The following is a 16621-nucleotide window of genomic DNA, read 5'->3' as shown; positions in this document are numbered from 1 at the left end:
GGGATACATATGAGGAGCAGCAGAGGTGGGGGTGCAGGTGACAGTACAGGGATGTGAGGAGCAGCAGAGGAAGGGGTGCAGGTGACAGGGGACAGTACATGGATACATGGGAGGAGCAGCAGAGAAGGGGGTGCAGGTGACAGTGCAGGGATACATGTGAGGAGCAGCAGAGGAGGGGGGTAGGTGACGGGGACAGTTTTTGATTAGCTGCTGCCTCTTATCTGGCATGGAGTGTGCTGGGGAGGGGGGAAATGAGCTCTGTGTCTGGGAAGATGACACTGATCCATTCATACAGCCGGCAGCAGCATCTCCCCCTCTCTGTCACTTACCTATCCATCATGTGCCAGACATCCTGCGCCAGCTGCAGTAATACCCCCCCATAGCAGTATATACTGCCCATCTATATACCTATATGCCCGTCCCAGACCTCCTGCACATCACCGCTTGGGGGGAGGGGGCTGCTGTACTGAGAGGGCAGGAGACGCTTCCCCGGGACTGTTCTGTTCCTATCAGCCAGAAGCAGGAGGAGAGGAGGAGGAGGAGGTGGGAATTCAGGCACTGCAGCTTTAAGAGCGCCGGGGCCGCGCACCCGCTCCAGACGCCCCGTGCCGCTGCGCGCTCCCGCGCTCCCTCTCCCTCTGAGCTTTAAAGTCTCGGGCAGGAGCGGGTGACACGTTACTTCCTGTGCGGGAGAATGGGGAGCCGGAGCCCAGCCTGGAGGACCAGAGACCCCCGCCGCAGCCTGGACTAGAGGAGCCCCGGCTCGGAGCCGCTGGACACCGCTGCATGCATGAGATCCAGGGCTCTCCCCGGCTCTCCAACTTCCAAGAGCCCCGCCAGTGACCGGTGCCCCCCGCACGCCGCCGCCGCCGCCGCCGGAGACCCCTTCTCCGCTTCCACTACTCCCCGGGGCCGCTGCCTTGGAGGCGAGTCCGTCAACAAGTTGCCCCCGTCCTCCATGTGCATGTTGTCATGCGGAGACTACTGCAGCCGTGCTGGTGGCTCTTCTTCCTGAGGATCTCCGCCTCGGTGCTGGACTATGTCCTGTGCTACCCCGGTGAGTGCCAGGGGGGTGCGGGCAGTGCTGGCTGGGCATTACCTGCCAGGGCACCTACATGGGCGAGTACTATGTGAGCTTAGTGCAATGCATGGGTATAGCTGGGGCACATACACGGGTACTTGATGCATAGGCACAGCTCAGGGCACATGATACACAACATGCCCGTTCCCTGCTGTGCCTGTGTTTAGTGCAATGCCTGGGAGAAACATACATGGGCTAGTAGTGTGTGTGTGTTCCAGTAAAATGCCTGGGTAGAGATGGAGGTATAATCATGGTCACCTGGTGTGTGTGTGCTCGGTACAATACATGGGCATAGCTGGGGGCACATACATGGGATGCCCATTAGCTGCTGCTGTATGATCACAGTACACGGGCACATACATGGGTTGCACATTAGCTGCTATATGATCTCAGTACAATACACTGGCATAGCTGGGGTACATACATGTGATGCCCATTAGCTGCTGTATGATCTCAGTACAATACACTGGCATAGCTGGGGTACATACATGTGATGCCCATTGGCTGCTGTATGATCTCAGTACAATACATGGGCATAGCTGGGGGTACATACATGGGATGCCCGTTAGCTGCTGTATGATCTCAGTACCACACATGGGCATAGCTGTGGTACATACATGGGATGCTGCTGTATGTTCTCAGTACAATACATAGGTATAGCTGGGGGCACATACATGGGCAAGTACTGTGTGTGTGCTTACATGGGCATAGCTGGGGGGACATGCATGGGATGCTCATTACCAGCAGCTGAGTGCAATGCCTGGGTATATATGGGGGTACATGGGCACCTGGTGTGTGACCAGGGTAATGCTTGGACACATACATGGGTATGTGATGTATGTATCCGCAGCCCTAATACTGTACTCCTCTACCACCTATTGCCCCATCCCATTGGTACCCCTGTCACATCCCTGGGCCCCATCCTCCTTCTTACTGTTGCATTCCACCGGTCTCTTGCTAATCATGGACCTTCCTGTAATCATTCCCCTGGAATGTAGGTCTGATTTCCCACAGAATACATGAAGTCCCTGCCTGCATCACTGTACCGTGGTCCCCCTGGCTGCTTCTGTATAGCCCCTGCTGCCGGAGACCCTTATTGTACCCAGATGCCTGATGCCAGTGTGCTGTGTTACTGTTCTAAGTGCCTGTCACAGACCTTAGTGTCAGGGCTTTCTGTATGATAGTAAAACCTAACTACTGATAGGTTGTCTATGTCTTTAAAAAGACAGCTTTTATTAGACCTGATGTGCCCACAGTTATTGTCCTTCCTAAATATCCGGTGCCCTCCCTACCCATTATCATGCACCTATGTAGTGTACTCCTGTACCAGCTTATGGATGACTACCTGTGTATATATTCTCCTGTCACACCAGCCTCCATATAGAGGACATGTCTCGTTATAGAGCCCCCCCAGCATTTAATCCTTGCACTGACAAGTAACCCACTGTCTGCCTCGTATCCTGGTCCCTGATGCTGAGCGCTCGCACCTACACCACCCATCCCAATGTCAGCATTGTGCATCTTTGTGTCAGTAAATGCTGGAAGTGTCTAGAGGTGACTCTGACTCCTCCATCCGCTCCCTTGTAGGATTTGGTCTGCCCTCCCTCACATGGAAGGATGAGGATTCGGGTATGTTGCTGTTTTTTTTGGTGCAGTGCTTTGCTAATCCCAGCCTAGACTGGGGAGGTGCATAGTGGGGTGCACAGCCTAATTGTGAGGAGCAGTCGAATATGCTGGTGCCATATCATTAAATGTAGGGTGCTTAACCCATGCCAGCTCACAATAAAAAGTAGGGAATCTCATTGTATCCATAACACCGAACACTGCCCTCCCCTATGAAATACCCAAGTACAGAGAAACCTCCATTACTTCTATCTGGCCAATGAGAGGTTAACTCCTCTGTTGCTGCTAAATATTTGCCAGTGTGAGATGGGTACATGGTGTCTCTTTCAGTCAGTATTAAGTGCATCCCTAATGGCTCTCTGGCATTGATACCTGGTAGCAGACTGGACACTCCAGTTTTACACATGTCCTATACTGTATGTCACATTCCTGTGTTGCACTCATGCCAATATTCTGTGTTCTATTAATTTCTGCTTAATATACCAGCTGCACCAATTGGGGGATTTTGCATGATCTACATGCAGTATTGTATCCATCAGGCCATGATTGTGTGGACCTGGTACAGCACTGTCTTATTCACCATACACATGAGATGCTCCATACATTGTAATATACTAGCAAACAGGAGACGGAGGTCACTTCAGCATAGTTGGCTGGTGGTGTAATGCTGTTTATGTACCATAGGGGCACTGCTGAGCTGTTCTTTGTAGCTTAAGGGGTTTTAAATCTGATTTTTCTATTTTTTTATTTTTTATTTTTTTTCTTATCTTGAAAAAAATGTCATATTGTAAATAGGCTGCCAGACACAACTTTACTGATTTTAATACAAACAAACATTGAAATATCAGTGCGATATTTTTTGATGAGTATTATTGAACTGTTTTTATATCGCGCAATTGTACCTATGTATAGTTGTTACCCTGCTGCAAAATTGAAGCACCAGCTGTTGAAAAAGAAACATTTTGGTATGAAAATAGTTGTAAAGTTCTATTGTGTGTTTTTGTCGCCTCCGGTCTTTATGGTACACTGAAATCTGTTTGTAGAATCTGAATGCTGCTGAGATTTGTATGCAAGGCTGTTTGCGCGAGTTGTCTCAGTATTGATCACTGTTTCTGAACACTTGGCCGGTGCACTGTGTCCTCTCCATATCAATGGTCTTGGAAGATGGGCACTCATTTGTTTAATTGTTTTATGCCTATCCTATTTGTCTCCTTGTGGATCTCCAGTATTTCTGTCTTTATGCTGTTTTGTAAAACACCGCGGAGATGGTGATTGTTGCCTTGCGTGAGCTACTTCTGTGAGGGCTGTACATAAGGTCTATAACGCAGCGGACAGTTCTCTTGTAGGTGCCTGCAATGAACAGACCTTCAAAGTCACACGAGTTCGCTTTGCCAACCGGTTTGCCTGTCTGAGATTACATGAATTCAAATTGGGGTGGCTGCTCTGGAGAAGAAGCCTTTATATCTGTCTATTGATTTATTCTCCATTTCAGTCTGTTGAGTGATGTCCTTCTCGGTGTCTCTCATATTGTACAGTAATTACATCTAGGAGGGTCTCTGAGAGCACTTTAGGGAAAACCAGGCATAGTGCGGCTTAATGTGACAGCCCTGCAAGAGATCTGATTTAAATCCTGCCTGCGCTCTTTTTGCCCTGCGTGTCTGATTTATCGCTGCGTGATTAAAACCCCACAATCCTGACATTTACAAGTGTCCGGCGACATGTGTGAAGGCCACGTAAAACTCTAATCACTGAGGGATTTGGCATAACCAACATACGCTGTCCCCTACAAAGCATAAAAGGCTTGTCTTTTCATAGACATTAACTCTACACGTGTTGTAATATCTAGTGTTCTGTTGGCAAATGTGTTCCCTAATAATTTCTCAAAAGGGTCAGTTGAGGGAACAATGTTGTTCAGGTATCATCGGTGACCAATGTAGAGGTCCAACTGGACTGTAGTACAGGCAGTAGAAGTGTGCAGAGAAGTCCATCTTTGTATTGGGTCAATAGATTGCTCGTTCTGTCAAATACATGTTGGCATACACGCTATTGTGGTACTACACATCCCAGCATGCGCTGTCATAGTTTTGCTTGCCCTAACGGCAAAACTGTGGCAGGGCATGCTGATTGTGTTTCACATCAGCTGGAGTGCCACATGTTGTTGTTTCCCCCCCCCCCAACGGAATCTAAAACTGGGACTTGAACTCCTTCTGGCCAAGACTTCATTGTGTGCTGGAACCTGCATTCTGGTCCTGTTGTGCAGAGTGCATATCTACGAATTAATCTACTGGTTACAAATGGAGTATGTTATTAACTAATAATTTAACCCCTCGGAGCAAGGCCTCCTTCCAGCAACCTGCCCTCTTCTCCTTTTTGGAGAGCTCTCCACTTCCTTTCTAGAAGATGTAGTCCATTAGTGAGCTTTTTTGAGAGCTTTCTTAGGAGAGCGGAGCGACACCAGGCACTAATAAGCAGGAATGTAATTACACACCTGGTTACAAATCTGCCTTAATGCACCGATTCCTTCTAGGACGTTGCAGAACATTATACTTGTGCTATGAGATGATATACCCCAAATGGATTGTCATCCCATGGCTAAGGAACCTAACCTGTTGGCCAATGAGTGGTTCTAGAGCTCATTGATATTCACATGATGAATCTATCCTTCTGTACCACTGATGTGTAGACCTGCTTGCGTTTTTTTTAGACCTTTTTGCTCTTAAATAAAAGTTCATGACTATTTCTTTTTCCACCTCTCATTATAATACCGCTGTGGAAAAGCCATTTATGAAATCTGTTTAGAAATGCCTTCTTGATTTATTTAAGTGCAAATATATCCGGAAATATTTGTACCTAATCCAAATACTTTGCATCATCGGAAAGCTGTGAATAATGCAATTCCTATTGATTTCGGCTGGGAGCATTAGTCATTGAGGAAACTCGAGAGATTATTGTTGGTGTACTTAACTAGAGTTTGAAATATTGAATGGACAAATTGAAGAAATCTTAAACCGTCCGGTGACCTGTGGACACGCGAGGGAGTTGCAGTCTTGGCATTTGTCACTGTCCATAAAGACTACTATATTTCCTCCTGTACAGTTGACAGGGATTGATCGTCTGTCTGCAGTAATTTAAAATAGTGCTTCGTTCCTAGGGCCCTCAAAATATGTAAAAGACTGCACAAAGAACCTTGGGCATTTTTTTTTGTTGGACAATCGGAATATGTTGCTCGTAGACCGTGATTTTGATACCATTGGTTTTGATTAGAAACTATTGATCACCTATTACTGTAGTTTTATATACTGCCTTATGACAGATGAGAAACTCATGCCCTAGGCTGCCTATTTTCTGTATATCTTAAAGCTGATGTCTAGATTAACTTGATGTTCGGCATTGAGCAAGCCCACCAGGCGAGTTCCCGGTGCACGGCATGCAGACCAACATGGTGAACATTGCTATTAATTATCTTGTCCCCTTATTGTGGAAAACCACAATTGTATGGGATTGGCTTGTTTTGAGTAACCTAGGGGTTAACTGTTACAGGAAGGTTCCATCTGCTGTGTTTGGTTGCAGTGAATGGAGTTGGGAGAGCTTCTTCTCTTTAACCACCAACTGACAACCGTGTGACCTAGATGCCCTCCAGGATTATATGCAGAGCCTGATATCATTTAGCTACATCCTAGTATCCTGCTTTACAATCCAATTAAAAAGACGTTGTCTGGTTTTGCTATTGGTTTATTTAAAACATAGGTTCTCCTCCCCAGTACCACTGTATCGTCATGTTTTATGCATTTCTTTAATCATCTGGTATACTGTCATTGGGTTGACCACTGTAGGTTGACATGGGTTAGGTTGGAAGGTCGACACAAACATTAGGCCAACAATGCCAAGGTCAACATTATTCACCCCCCCCCCTTTTTTTTTTTTTTTTGCCAACAGGTGGTATTTCATGCCCTACCATTCACTAGGGCATGGAGGAAGAATAGAATAGTGTAGCATGACCAACTCAGCGTTACACTTTGGTGTCCATGTTGACATTCGGGACAGTTAAAAACCTCATGTTGACCTTTTAACTGTTGACCTAATGCTTTTCTCAACCTTAGCCATATTGACCTTCGGTGGTCAACCCCAATGCATGTCTACCTAATGACCCATGCCTAATCCTCCACAGGTGACTTAATCTATTGTGCTGGGTGGTTGATTATCTCCCAAGCTTCCACGGTCAGAACCACTGCTTGCAGCTCAAATTTGGGTTAAGTAGAGAATTGCGCATTTTTCATACTGGATACCGATGGGGTAGAGCAGCTTGGATATTTTGTATAGCGAATAGGCAGGCAACCTGTACCCCTCCCGCTGTCATGGAAATAATGTCTGCCATTCTCACATGCTGGGATTTGTAGTTCCACAACCTGCTGTGCGTGGAAGCTCCCTGGTTTGCCGTTGTCTCCATGCTCTTTGCAGCCCTCTGTGCAGTACAGGATCTCTTACAATTATTATTACTGAAGATCATATCGGAATGTAGGCTCACCATGCCTCTAAATAATAGCCAGGAGACAGCATCTTGTCTGGAAGGAACGTTCAGGCTTTTGACCTATAAACGCACTGGACTTGCTACGTGTAGAGGAGGACCTGTCACTAGAGATTGCTGAACTTCATAAATCACATTGAGGAGCCTGATAGGAATGGTACTGTAATGTGATTTCTTGGTGATTTAAATGCAAAGGCTCCTTAAATGCCTGTGTGAGGGGAGAGAGAAAATGTAATCTAATTCCGTTGGTAATAGGAAGGGGCTGAGAAGCTTCTTAATACACTGCCAAAATCACCACTGTGGTGGGAATATGAATATCTGGGGGGGGGGGGCAAGACAGTCTTGTGTAATCTGCTTAGCATGCTGTGTATATTTGCTAGCTTAGAGCGAGCAATAACTTATTATTGTTAAAAATGTGGGCTGGGGCTAATTATGAGAAATTGCAAAACCAGATTCGCTTCTGGTCTCATGCTAGCCCCCGAGCTGATGTATTATTACTGTGGTTTCGTCTTAATTCCAGGCCTCAAGCAAGGATGCAAATAGGGATGTTTGTCCTGAGTTGCTCTATGTAAAAGCTTTATAGCGGTACATATTGTCTTTGGGAAAAGAGTATATAGGTGGTATCGGTTTAATATAGAATCCATGGTTAATGCAATTTTACGGGAACTTGTAATATGTATGTTTTCTTCCTTCTTCCTGATTTCCCTCAACCCGTAACAAGTGGCCTGTATATACTGCATGAAATTTGGGTGCTTGCAGGTCCTCTGGCTTGTACTAAAAAAAAAAAAAAACCCAGAAAACAATGGAACGACCCGTCCTGTTGCTCAGTGGCTAGTTCTTTTGTGTGACTCTTGCTGCCTACTAAGTTTTATTTATATAGCGCACTTTCTCCAACAGGACTCAAGGCGCTTTACAGACATTAAAAATAATATGCATACTGTAATACAAAGGGTTATCAGAACGAGCAACAATGGCAGGACAGATGTACATCACACATACAGATATGCACTAGATGTACTCTAATGAGTGACCTGGACATGGGGAAAATATAATTACTGAGCTGTGCAGCAGCCATTCAGCGGTGCCACATGGTGATCCCACCAGCCAGATAGGTAGACCAGTAAAACAGTACAGATATAGGACACGTACAGATATATACTAGAATATAATTACTGAGCTGTACATAACCCAGGCAGCTATTCAGCAGCGCCACTTGGTGATTGCACCAGCCAGATCAGTAGTAAGTAAAAAAGGTACAGATATAGGATACTACGGGGGTGACACTGGGTATATTTGCATATTTGGCTAGCTGCACTGATCCTAGGCAGCCAGTAGAGCAGTACAGGGTACACAGAACAAGACATAACAGCAACAGACAAGAACAAAAAACAGGGATGCAGTTTAAATCCCGGCGGTCGGGATCCCGGTGTTCAAAATCCCGACACTTTCTCCCCCCGTGGGTGTCCACGACACCCTCGGAGGGAGAATAAATTAGTGTGCCGAGCGTAGCGATGCACCGAACCCACTGCGTGGCGAGCGCAGCGAGCCCGCAAGGGGGGGGCGATCCACGTCTTCCCCTTGTCGGGATTTTGAACACCGGGATCCCGACCGCCGGCTTTTCATGCCGAATCCCAAAAACAGTGTACAATTCTTAGTACACAATGCAGCTGAGATATAGGGAGGTTAGTGAGACGAGATGCAGGTATAGATGGTAGGCGAGTAAGAGAGCTTAATTGACATGCAAGAAGAGTGCTGTGAGAACGGGAGGGAAGAGGAACTGACCCAGTACTGACTGCACAATGAGTTTGACAGACAACCGCAGTATTTATTAAAGACGGTGAGGCAACATGAGCTTATAATGCTCCTCTTCAACAAAGATTTTGTAGCCAAGGCCAGTGCCATTATAATGTAGTCATGCCTTTCAAAATTGCTAGATTATTATTTTTTTTTTTTTTTTTTTCTTGGGTTTGATATGAATCCAATCTCTGCAAGGTTAAATGGCTACCTTCGGTTCTCTGTCCACTGTTCCTTCGCCAAGGTAGAACAGTTATCTTTGTGTTTGCAACACAAGTGATAACTTGTGATTTTGAAGGATGCTCTGATACTTCACTAAAGCTGGCTACACACTAGAAGATATAGTCTATGAACGGTATAGCAAACTTCAGTTCCCCGGCAAATGATATAGCCCTACCGATCTAGGCATCCACTCCATACAGTCAGTTGTTGACAATGTATAGTCAAAACTGAGCTACATGTACAGGGCACCTTGGGAGGGATGCTCTAACATCCGCGCCCCCTTACCGCCGCACATCGCTCCCCATCGCCTACATGATTATCGCATATGCTCTAACATATGTGATAATTATTGCAAAGGGCAGCTCTTGCGTTAGAGCTGTCCTTTGCGGCTGCTCCTCCCTCCCTTATCCGGCGCTGCTGCGGCGGGCTCTCCTCCTTCCTGCACCCGGAAGACTATCATAGTGCAGGGAGGCGCTGTGCTGCCCGGACGTGGGGGGGGGGGGGGCTATGGTTTCCATGGTGGGGTATCGCCAGATTTTTCTGGCGACGTGCCCCCCCAGTATCGATAACTCTGTGGGGTATGGTTGGAGCATCCCAAAATGCGGTAAAACCCGATATCGGGGTGTTTACCACAGTTTTTGTTTAGAGAATCTCCCCCCTTGTCAGACTTGTGGGAGTGCGCATTATTGAAAGTCAAGTGTACAACTCAGTATTACAAACTATTGCTCAGAAGGGTCAAAATGAACAATACAGTACCATTTGCAATGTTGTACCTAGCTTTATTCTATATGAACTTGGGGGTTATTCAGCCCTGATCGCTGGGCTGCTAAATTGTAAAGCCCTGCGATCAGGTCATTACAGCCCAGCCAGGGTGATCTCCTTGTCTGAACAAGGAATGTATCTGCAGCCCCTGGTGTACTGTGAACTCATATTCTAAACTTCTTAATATAAAAGGCCATAGGACTATAACTACTAATGGCCATTCAACAGAAGTGGCCTGAGCACATGGCCTGTGAGTGTCCCACTCATAGCTGCTGGAAAAATATACCCAGAGACTGGTGGAGAGGAGAACTAGCCAATGAGTCCTACTGCAGTATTCTGGCCCTGCAGCCGTTCTCTAGAGACAATGGGAAGATGCACATTATACGGGTAGGAACCTGTGAAGCCTCTTCCACAGCACAAATGGGACAGAGCCTCGCTGAGTTTAGTGTGCATGATATAACCTCTATAAGACTAGTAAGCCCACTCAAAGCAAATGCTTCGAAAGCTAGTCTGCTACCTTATGATTGCCTCTGTTTGTGCATGTGTAAGATGTAGTTTCACTTGCTGCCAACAGATGGCAGTGTTTTGGAGACACACAAATGTACACTAGACTATCTATCTATCCTCAATGAAGCTGAATACAGATGGAGCCATTGTTGTGGCTGCTGTCACGCCAGACGTCCGAGCATCCATTGCTGGGAATGGGTCACCCGAGCCACAGTACCGCGGTGCTTACCACACCAGGAGCTGTTCTGATGGGAGTGACTGAATCTGTAGGTCTGGGTTTCCTCACATGTATCAGGTGATCTGCAGTGGTGGGTGGGGGTGTCATGGCTGGTACAAGACAGTATAGGCCTGTAACGTGACCCTTCTATGGGACCTCGTGCTGAATCTAATTGCACCCGTGAATGGGTTCTTATACTTTGTCTTCCTGTAATATTTTAATTCCTGTTCCATTGGAGAATGATGGAAGCTTTCCTAAAATGATAAACGTGGTTTTTCCAATGCAAGAAAGTTTCTGATCACAAAACAATGTGCTATGCTGTGAGAACTTCTTCTGATCCTTCTAGTTGGGTGTTTAATGCACGGTTAAAAAAACACACAATACAGCTATCGATATCGTTTAGTGACTTCACCAGGGCTCGCTAAACTTGCAGGTTGTTTGAAGGACCTCAGTAACTGCACACGAGCGCTCCTCTTTAATGGTATTGAATGTACACACTAGAAGATATTGTGACCCATATCACACAGAAGCTCCTATTCTGAGTGATGTTGTTCCCAATATCACCTAGTGTGTATGGGGCTCGCTTGACTCAAGTACTGACACTGACTCAACGAGTTGCAACATCTGAGAGGAGTGAATGGCTCCGTGGACTTAATGCAGCTGTTTTTGAAAGCACCAATGACCTTATGCAAGCTGATCAATTAAAGCAAAAGGTCTGTTTTTGTAGCTTTAATAGACACAAAGAGGACTATTTTTAAGACCTGTTTTTGGGCCCAGTCTCCGATGGTGGGGGACTGTGCATGTGACTTTTTTCCCCTCCCTTCACGGGGGGACTTGCTGCCTGATTTGTGTGTCCACCTGGGTGCGTTCCGAGGTGGACACACAACGTTTCACAAACTGGGGTCGCGCCCATAGAAATGCTATGTGGGCCACAGTTTTGGGCTTCAGTGTGCCGCATAAACTTAAGTACTGGGCTACTTTTGTGCTGTGAACAGCAGGCAATTCGTTCGCGGTGAGCGACCATCAACTCATTTAATTTTTTTCTTCTGTGTGGGAGCATGTGAGTCTGCAGTGTAGTGAGGGGATTCGGGGGGGTTGTGTGTTTGCCAGGCAGCGTTACCCGCTCGCTAGGTTCCGAATATACGCATAGAGAGGTCTCAATCGGGCGCTAAGTCTGTACATAAGTAACTTTGCATTGTTTGGATTAAGCCATAATCATTCCAATCTCTGCATCTGTGCGCCACGTGACTTTTTTTTTTTTTTTTTTTTAACCGCCATGTGTCCTTCCTCCAGACGACTAAATGACATGAACTCGATAATTGGAGAACCGGCTTTTATTATAATGGGCTGCTTGGTGTTTGTATTACTGATAAAGATTTGTTTGTTTAGAACACTCCGGGGACGGATGATTGATCCATATAGTAGCTTGCAGTCCCCGCTGTAGAAGTACGTATTGACTATTATTGGGCCTTTTTTCCTTGAGGTAAATTCCATTACAGAGCTCGCCCGTGCTGCCAACAGCTGACTGCATTTCACTATAATATTTCACAGCGCAAAAGAGGAGGAAAATATTAGTTTACTTTTTTTTCCTACAGCCATGTATTAATGGCGTCCCTGTAGAGCAATAGGAAATCTTATTGGCGTTGTCGTCAGAATTTGAGACCGAATCCTTTAAATATGTCATAAGTGAAATTGATCCACAAATCAAACTGGGAGTAATGTTTTGTGCAGCAAAGCTGGCTTCAGGGACCATTTTTAAATTACAGAGGCCTTTTTAGCAAGCGGAGAGAGCACAGACGTTTTTATGACCGGATATTAGCCAAATGGACAAAAAAGATAATGTATATTGACTGTACGGCCTTTTAGTGCATTGGACTAGTCATCCCTTTTAGGGCTTTGGAGGGCTGTTCACTTTCAGGGTGTATCAGTCCAGCGGGGGACAGACGATGAAAGCTCCTTCCTATATCGATGTGGAACCTTGGAATTCCAGCTGTTGTTGAACTTCACATCCCAGCATGCCCTGCAACTGTTTTGCTATTTGGCCATGCTAAAACTACTGCAGGGCATGCTGGGATGTGTAATTCAAATGCTAAGAATCTTCATACCTGCTTTAGGGTGTTAGTTATTTTTTGGGGTGGGGGGGGGGGGGGTGTCAATTTGACTGTTCAGGGGAAGTTACAAGTTAGGGGAAGGGTAAAAATACTTGACAAAATCTGTTTTGTATCCTGACTGCCATGATTTTGAACTTGATCCCTGTATACAGGACCTGGTTAGCTTACCAGTGGTTGGGGGTGCCTGCAGGTCAGAATAACTACGCTGGAATCCCAACTCTGGGTTGATAGGTGCCTGGATCCCAACATCGCTGATGAGGTTTGTCAGAATGCTGACTGTTGGCATCATGATTATAAGTATGTCGGGGAGGGAGGTTTAGAAGAGGGTGGGGGGAGGGGGAGAGTTAACCTACTTACCTAAAAGGTATAATGGGCCCCACACACAGCACAATATTCAGGCATTTTCTGAGCGATTTTAACAAATTGCTCAGAAAATACCTGAAAATGCATGTAAATCGCTGTGTATATAGCCCACACAGCGATTTACATGCGCGCCCCCGCCGTTCTGAATCTGCACAAGATTCAGAACGGACCTGTCTGTCAATTCAGAGCAGTCGCTGAGATGCTCCTGCTCATCTCCCGCATGTGTGGCGCGGGGATGAGCAGGGCCATCTGAGCGACTGTCATGCCGGAGCACGCCGCCGACCTGGAAGCCCCGCTGCCGCCGACCTGGAAGCCCCGCTGCCGCCGACCTGGAAGCCCCGCTGCCGCCGACCTGGAAGCCCCGCTGCCGCCGACCTGGAAGCCCCGCTGCCGCCGACCTGGAAGCCCCGCTGCCGCCGACCTGGAAGCCCCGCTGCCGCCGACCTGGAAGCCCCGCTGCCGCCGGCCTGGAAGCCCCGCTGCCGCCGACCTAGAAGCCTCGCTGCCGGAGCCCAGCTGAAGAGACGCTTCCTGGACCTGCCGGATGCCGCGCCCGCCCTCTGCAGTCAGATGGAAGCTGCAGTGAGAGGACGCGACGCTGGATGACACCGGAGTTGGTAAGTATATACTTTATTTTTTTTACACTGTGCCACCAACGGTTGAGGGGAGAGGGGGATCAAAAACATCAAATGGCATAAGTGGATGCAGCTTCAAAATGTGTATTGTGCCCATTTATCATACTGAGGTTGCTATCTGTATATACTGTATATAAAAGTCTAGTGCCTGTACATAGGTCAATTTGGCTTGCTTTTTTATTCTGGTGTATAGAAAATAGAAATAGGATTATTAAATAGTCAGTGTACCTATATTCAGCTATACTGACATCACAGACATCTGGATGACAGCACATACTTTGAAAATTCTTTTTTCTTGTTTATGTGAACAAACTTCCTGACACCACAGTTGATGTTTTACAGCAGTGTATGTATATGTATATATATATATATATATATATACACTGTGTGTGTGTGTGTGTGTGTGTGTGTGTGTATATATATATATATATATATATATATATATATATATATATATATATATATATATATATATATATATATATATATATATATATACACACAGTGCAGTTTGATGGCATGTGCGGCTGTGACAGTCGTGACAGATTTGAAATCTCCCGTGCTGAATCTCCCAATTTGAATCTCTGACACAAATCTCTCTGTATGTGGCTCATTGTCTGAAATGAGTCACACGAGTGAAATCTCTTGTGCTGAATCTCCCGTTATGTATCTCTGGCACACATCTCTGCGTATGTAGGGCCCTTAAGATCCTGGCTCTTGTGATATCACTGCCATCTAGTGTTCATTCTAGCACCCTGTAGTGTGTGGTGTGTGTTTTTTTTTTTTTTTTTAAACCCATGCAGTTCTTTCCTGCCTGGGGTGTCGCTCTCTGCTTTGGTGCTTCTAGCACAGGTTGGTCTGTATTTCTCTGAAATACAGTTTTGCCTGTGCTAGAAGCACCAACGCAGAGGGCGATTACTCAGGCAGGAAAGAGGAACTGCATTGATTTTGAAAGGTGCAGGGTTCTAGAATGAACACTCCATTACCTCCTGGTAATGGGCGGAGTCAGGGACCTGGTGGGGGTGTCAGGCATCGGCAACTGCTCTGAGGGAAGAGATGGTTGTGCTGCTGCTGCAGCATGGCTATCATTAACTAGGACCTTCCTTGTCTAGACATGCAGGAAGAAGGGAGTCATTGACTACGCATGGGAGTGTACACATTGTCTACAGTATTGCTCAGAAATCCCTTTCTGAGCAATATTGTTAACTATCTTAGTGCCCCCATACATTAGGCTGACTTGTCCTAAGGACAAGTTGGACCCAATTCTCCTGTGAGCCGCCCGGCAGCTTCCCTGGAGGCTCACATACGATTTGCCACCTGATGTGCAGCGGGCGGTGTGGGCCGGATGGTTATCAACATGACGGGCATGCCAGGAAGTGGCGGCTATTAGAATGTGTCCAATGACTGTCCGGCCTCTGATTGGCTGAGAGAGCACTCTCAGCCAATCAGAGTAAGACTAGTTCATTTGACACTTTAATATAAAAATCCAATACCCAGTGTGCCCAACCTGCTGATTACCGTCCGCCCCACTGCTCCACACTGAAAGATATGTGCCAGCGGTGTGGTACTGCTGGCACACACCTCCGAATCAGATGGAGAAAGCACCCGCGATGTGCCGCTGATGGGTCCAATCTGACAGATTGTGCCTGCAGCAGGTTCAGTCTGTAGGGTCTGACCCGATGTGCATGGGACTGCGCATCGGGTCGGATGAGGTGTCAATTGCATCTGATTTGGGCGATTTTTCTCTGCCTGATCCGTCAGAATCGGGCAGTATGGGGGCCTTTAGTGTGTATGGGGCTTTACGCACAGTGAATGTGCATCGTGCCAGTAACCTGTTGTCTAATCGTGGTTCGGTCACATGTCTTTTTTGTTCATATAAATAGATGACACTGATGATGGTACGAAATAACTGCCCCTTACAATAATTCAGCATTTTTATGAATGCAGCAGAGAATACAAAGAAATGTGTTCTTTATTATAAAGCAATTAGATGTCTGACTGCGTGTCTGACAAACAATTGATTCTCCTCCTCGCTAATAAAAACAGCTTTAGTCTTTCTGCTTTGCTTTGATCAACCTCAAGGTCGGACCACTTTCTTTTCCCGTCTTTATAAGCCGCTCTCACAGAATCAACACTTCTACCGTATAAAAGGTTGAAGCTGTGGGGAGATCTGTGTCCGTGCATTACCACATCTGAGAAATGCAGGGGAGGAGGATCAATCAGCCGCGAGATGGGCAGCGCTGGCTGAGGGCCGGAATCTGTATTGCCTTCAGAATAAAAGTTTTCAGAAGTAGTTTCAAAGAACTAAATGGTTTGGGCAGAGACCCTTAAATCTATTGGTGGGATTCTGTAATAACCCTGGCTGCACTTCGCCGGCATCCGCATGGTTAATAATCGCATATGCAGTAACATATGCAATTATTAACGCAAAGGCGATGGCCGGCGATGCGCAGTGGGTCCCCCCTTCCTCCAGGAACCCTCATCAGGCTGTAAGGGCTCCGCTTCCTCCTCCCTGCACCCAGAAGCGGTGCAGGGTTGAGGAGGAGATTACTGGTCCGGGCAGCACAGCAGGAGGCTGCCCGGACACAGGTAAGGGGGGTGCGTCGCGGATCGGCGGTGGACGTGAAGGGAAGCCCATGGGGTTAAGCCATCTAGAACTAGCGTAACCCCCGCAGCGAAGCCCCGGCGGTGGGGCTTTGCTGCATATGAAATTGAGGTAAAACCCAGAAAATGGGGATTTTACAGCATTTTTAGTTTGGTGTTTCTCGCCCTATATCTCAT

At 46.7% G+C, this 16621-nt stretch overlaps 1 protein-coding gene across 3 annotated transcripts in view; it reads left to right on the top strand.

The window, feature by feature from the left end:
- The first annotated feature begins 281 nt into the window (after window positions 1-281).
- Window positions 282-16621, top strand: part of PTPRG (protein tyrosine phosphatase receptor type G) — a 407379-nt gene continuing 391039 nt past the window's right edge. The window contains exon 1 of one of the 3 annotated variants that reach the window (XM_083156071.1): window positions 282-1057. In XM_083156071.1, coding sequence (XP_083012197.1) covers window positions 973-1057 — 85 coding nt within the window. In that variant the 5' untranslated portion in view covers window positions 282-972. The remainder of the gene's footprint in view (window positions 1058-16621) is intronic. The other 2 variants (XM_083156070.1, XM_083156072.1) reach the window with 2 other exon arrangements.

This window comes from Crinia signifera, chromosome 8 (genome assembly GCF_055691185.1).
Source record: "Crinia signifera chromosome 8, ASM5569118v1, whole genome shotgun sequence".
In the NCBI taxonomy this organism is placed as follows: Eukaryota; Metazoa; Chordata; class Amphibia; order Anura; family Myobatrachidae; genus Crinia; species Crinia signifera.
This window is presented reverse-complemented; position numbering and strand designations above follow the sequence as displayed.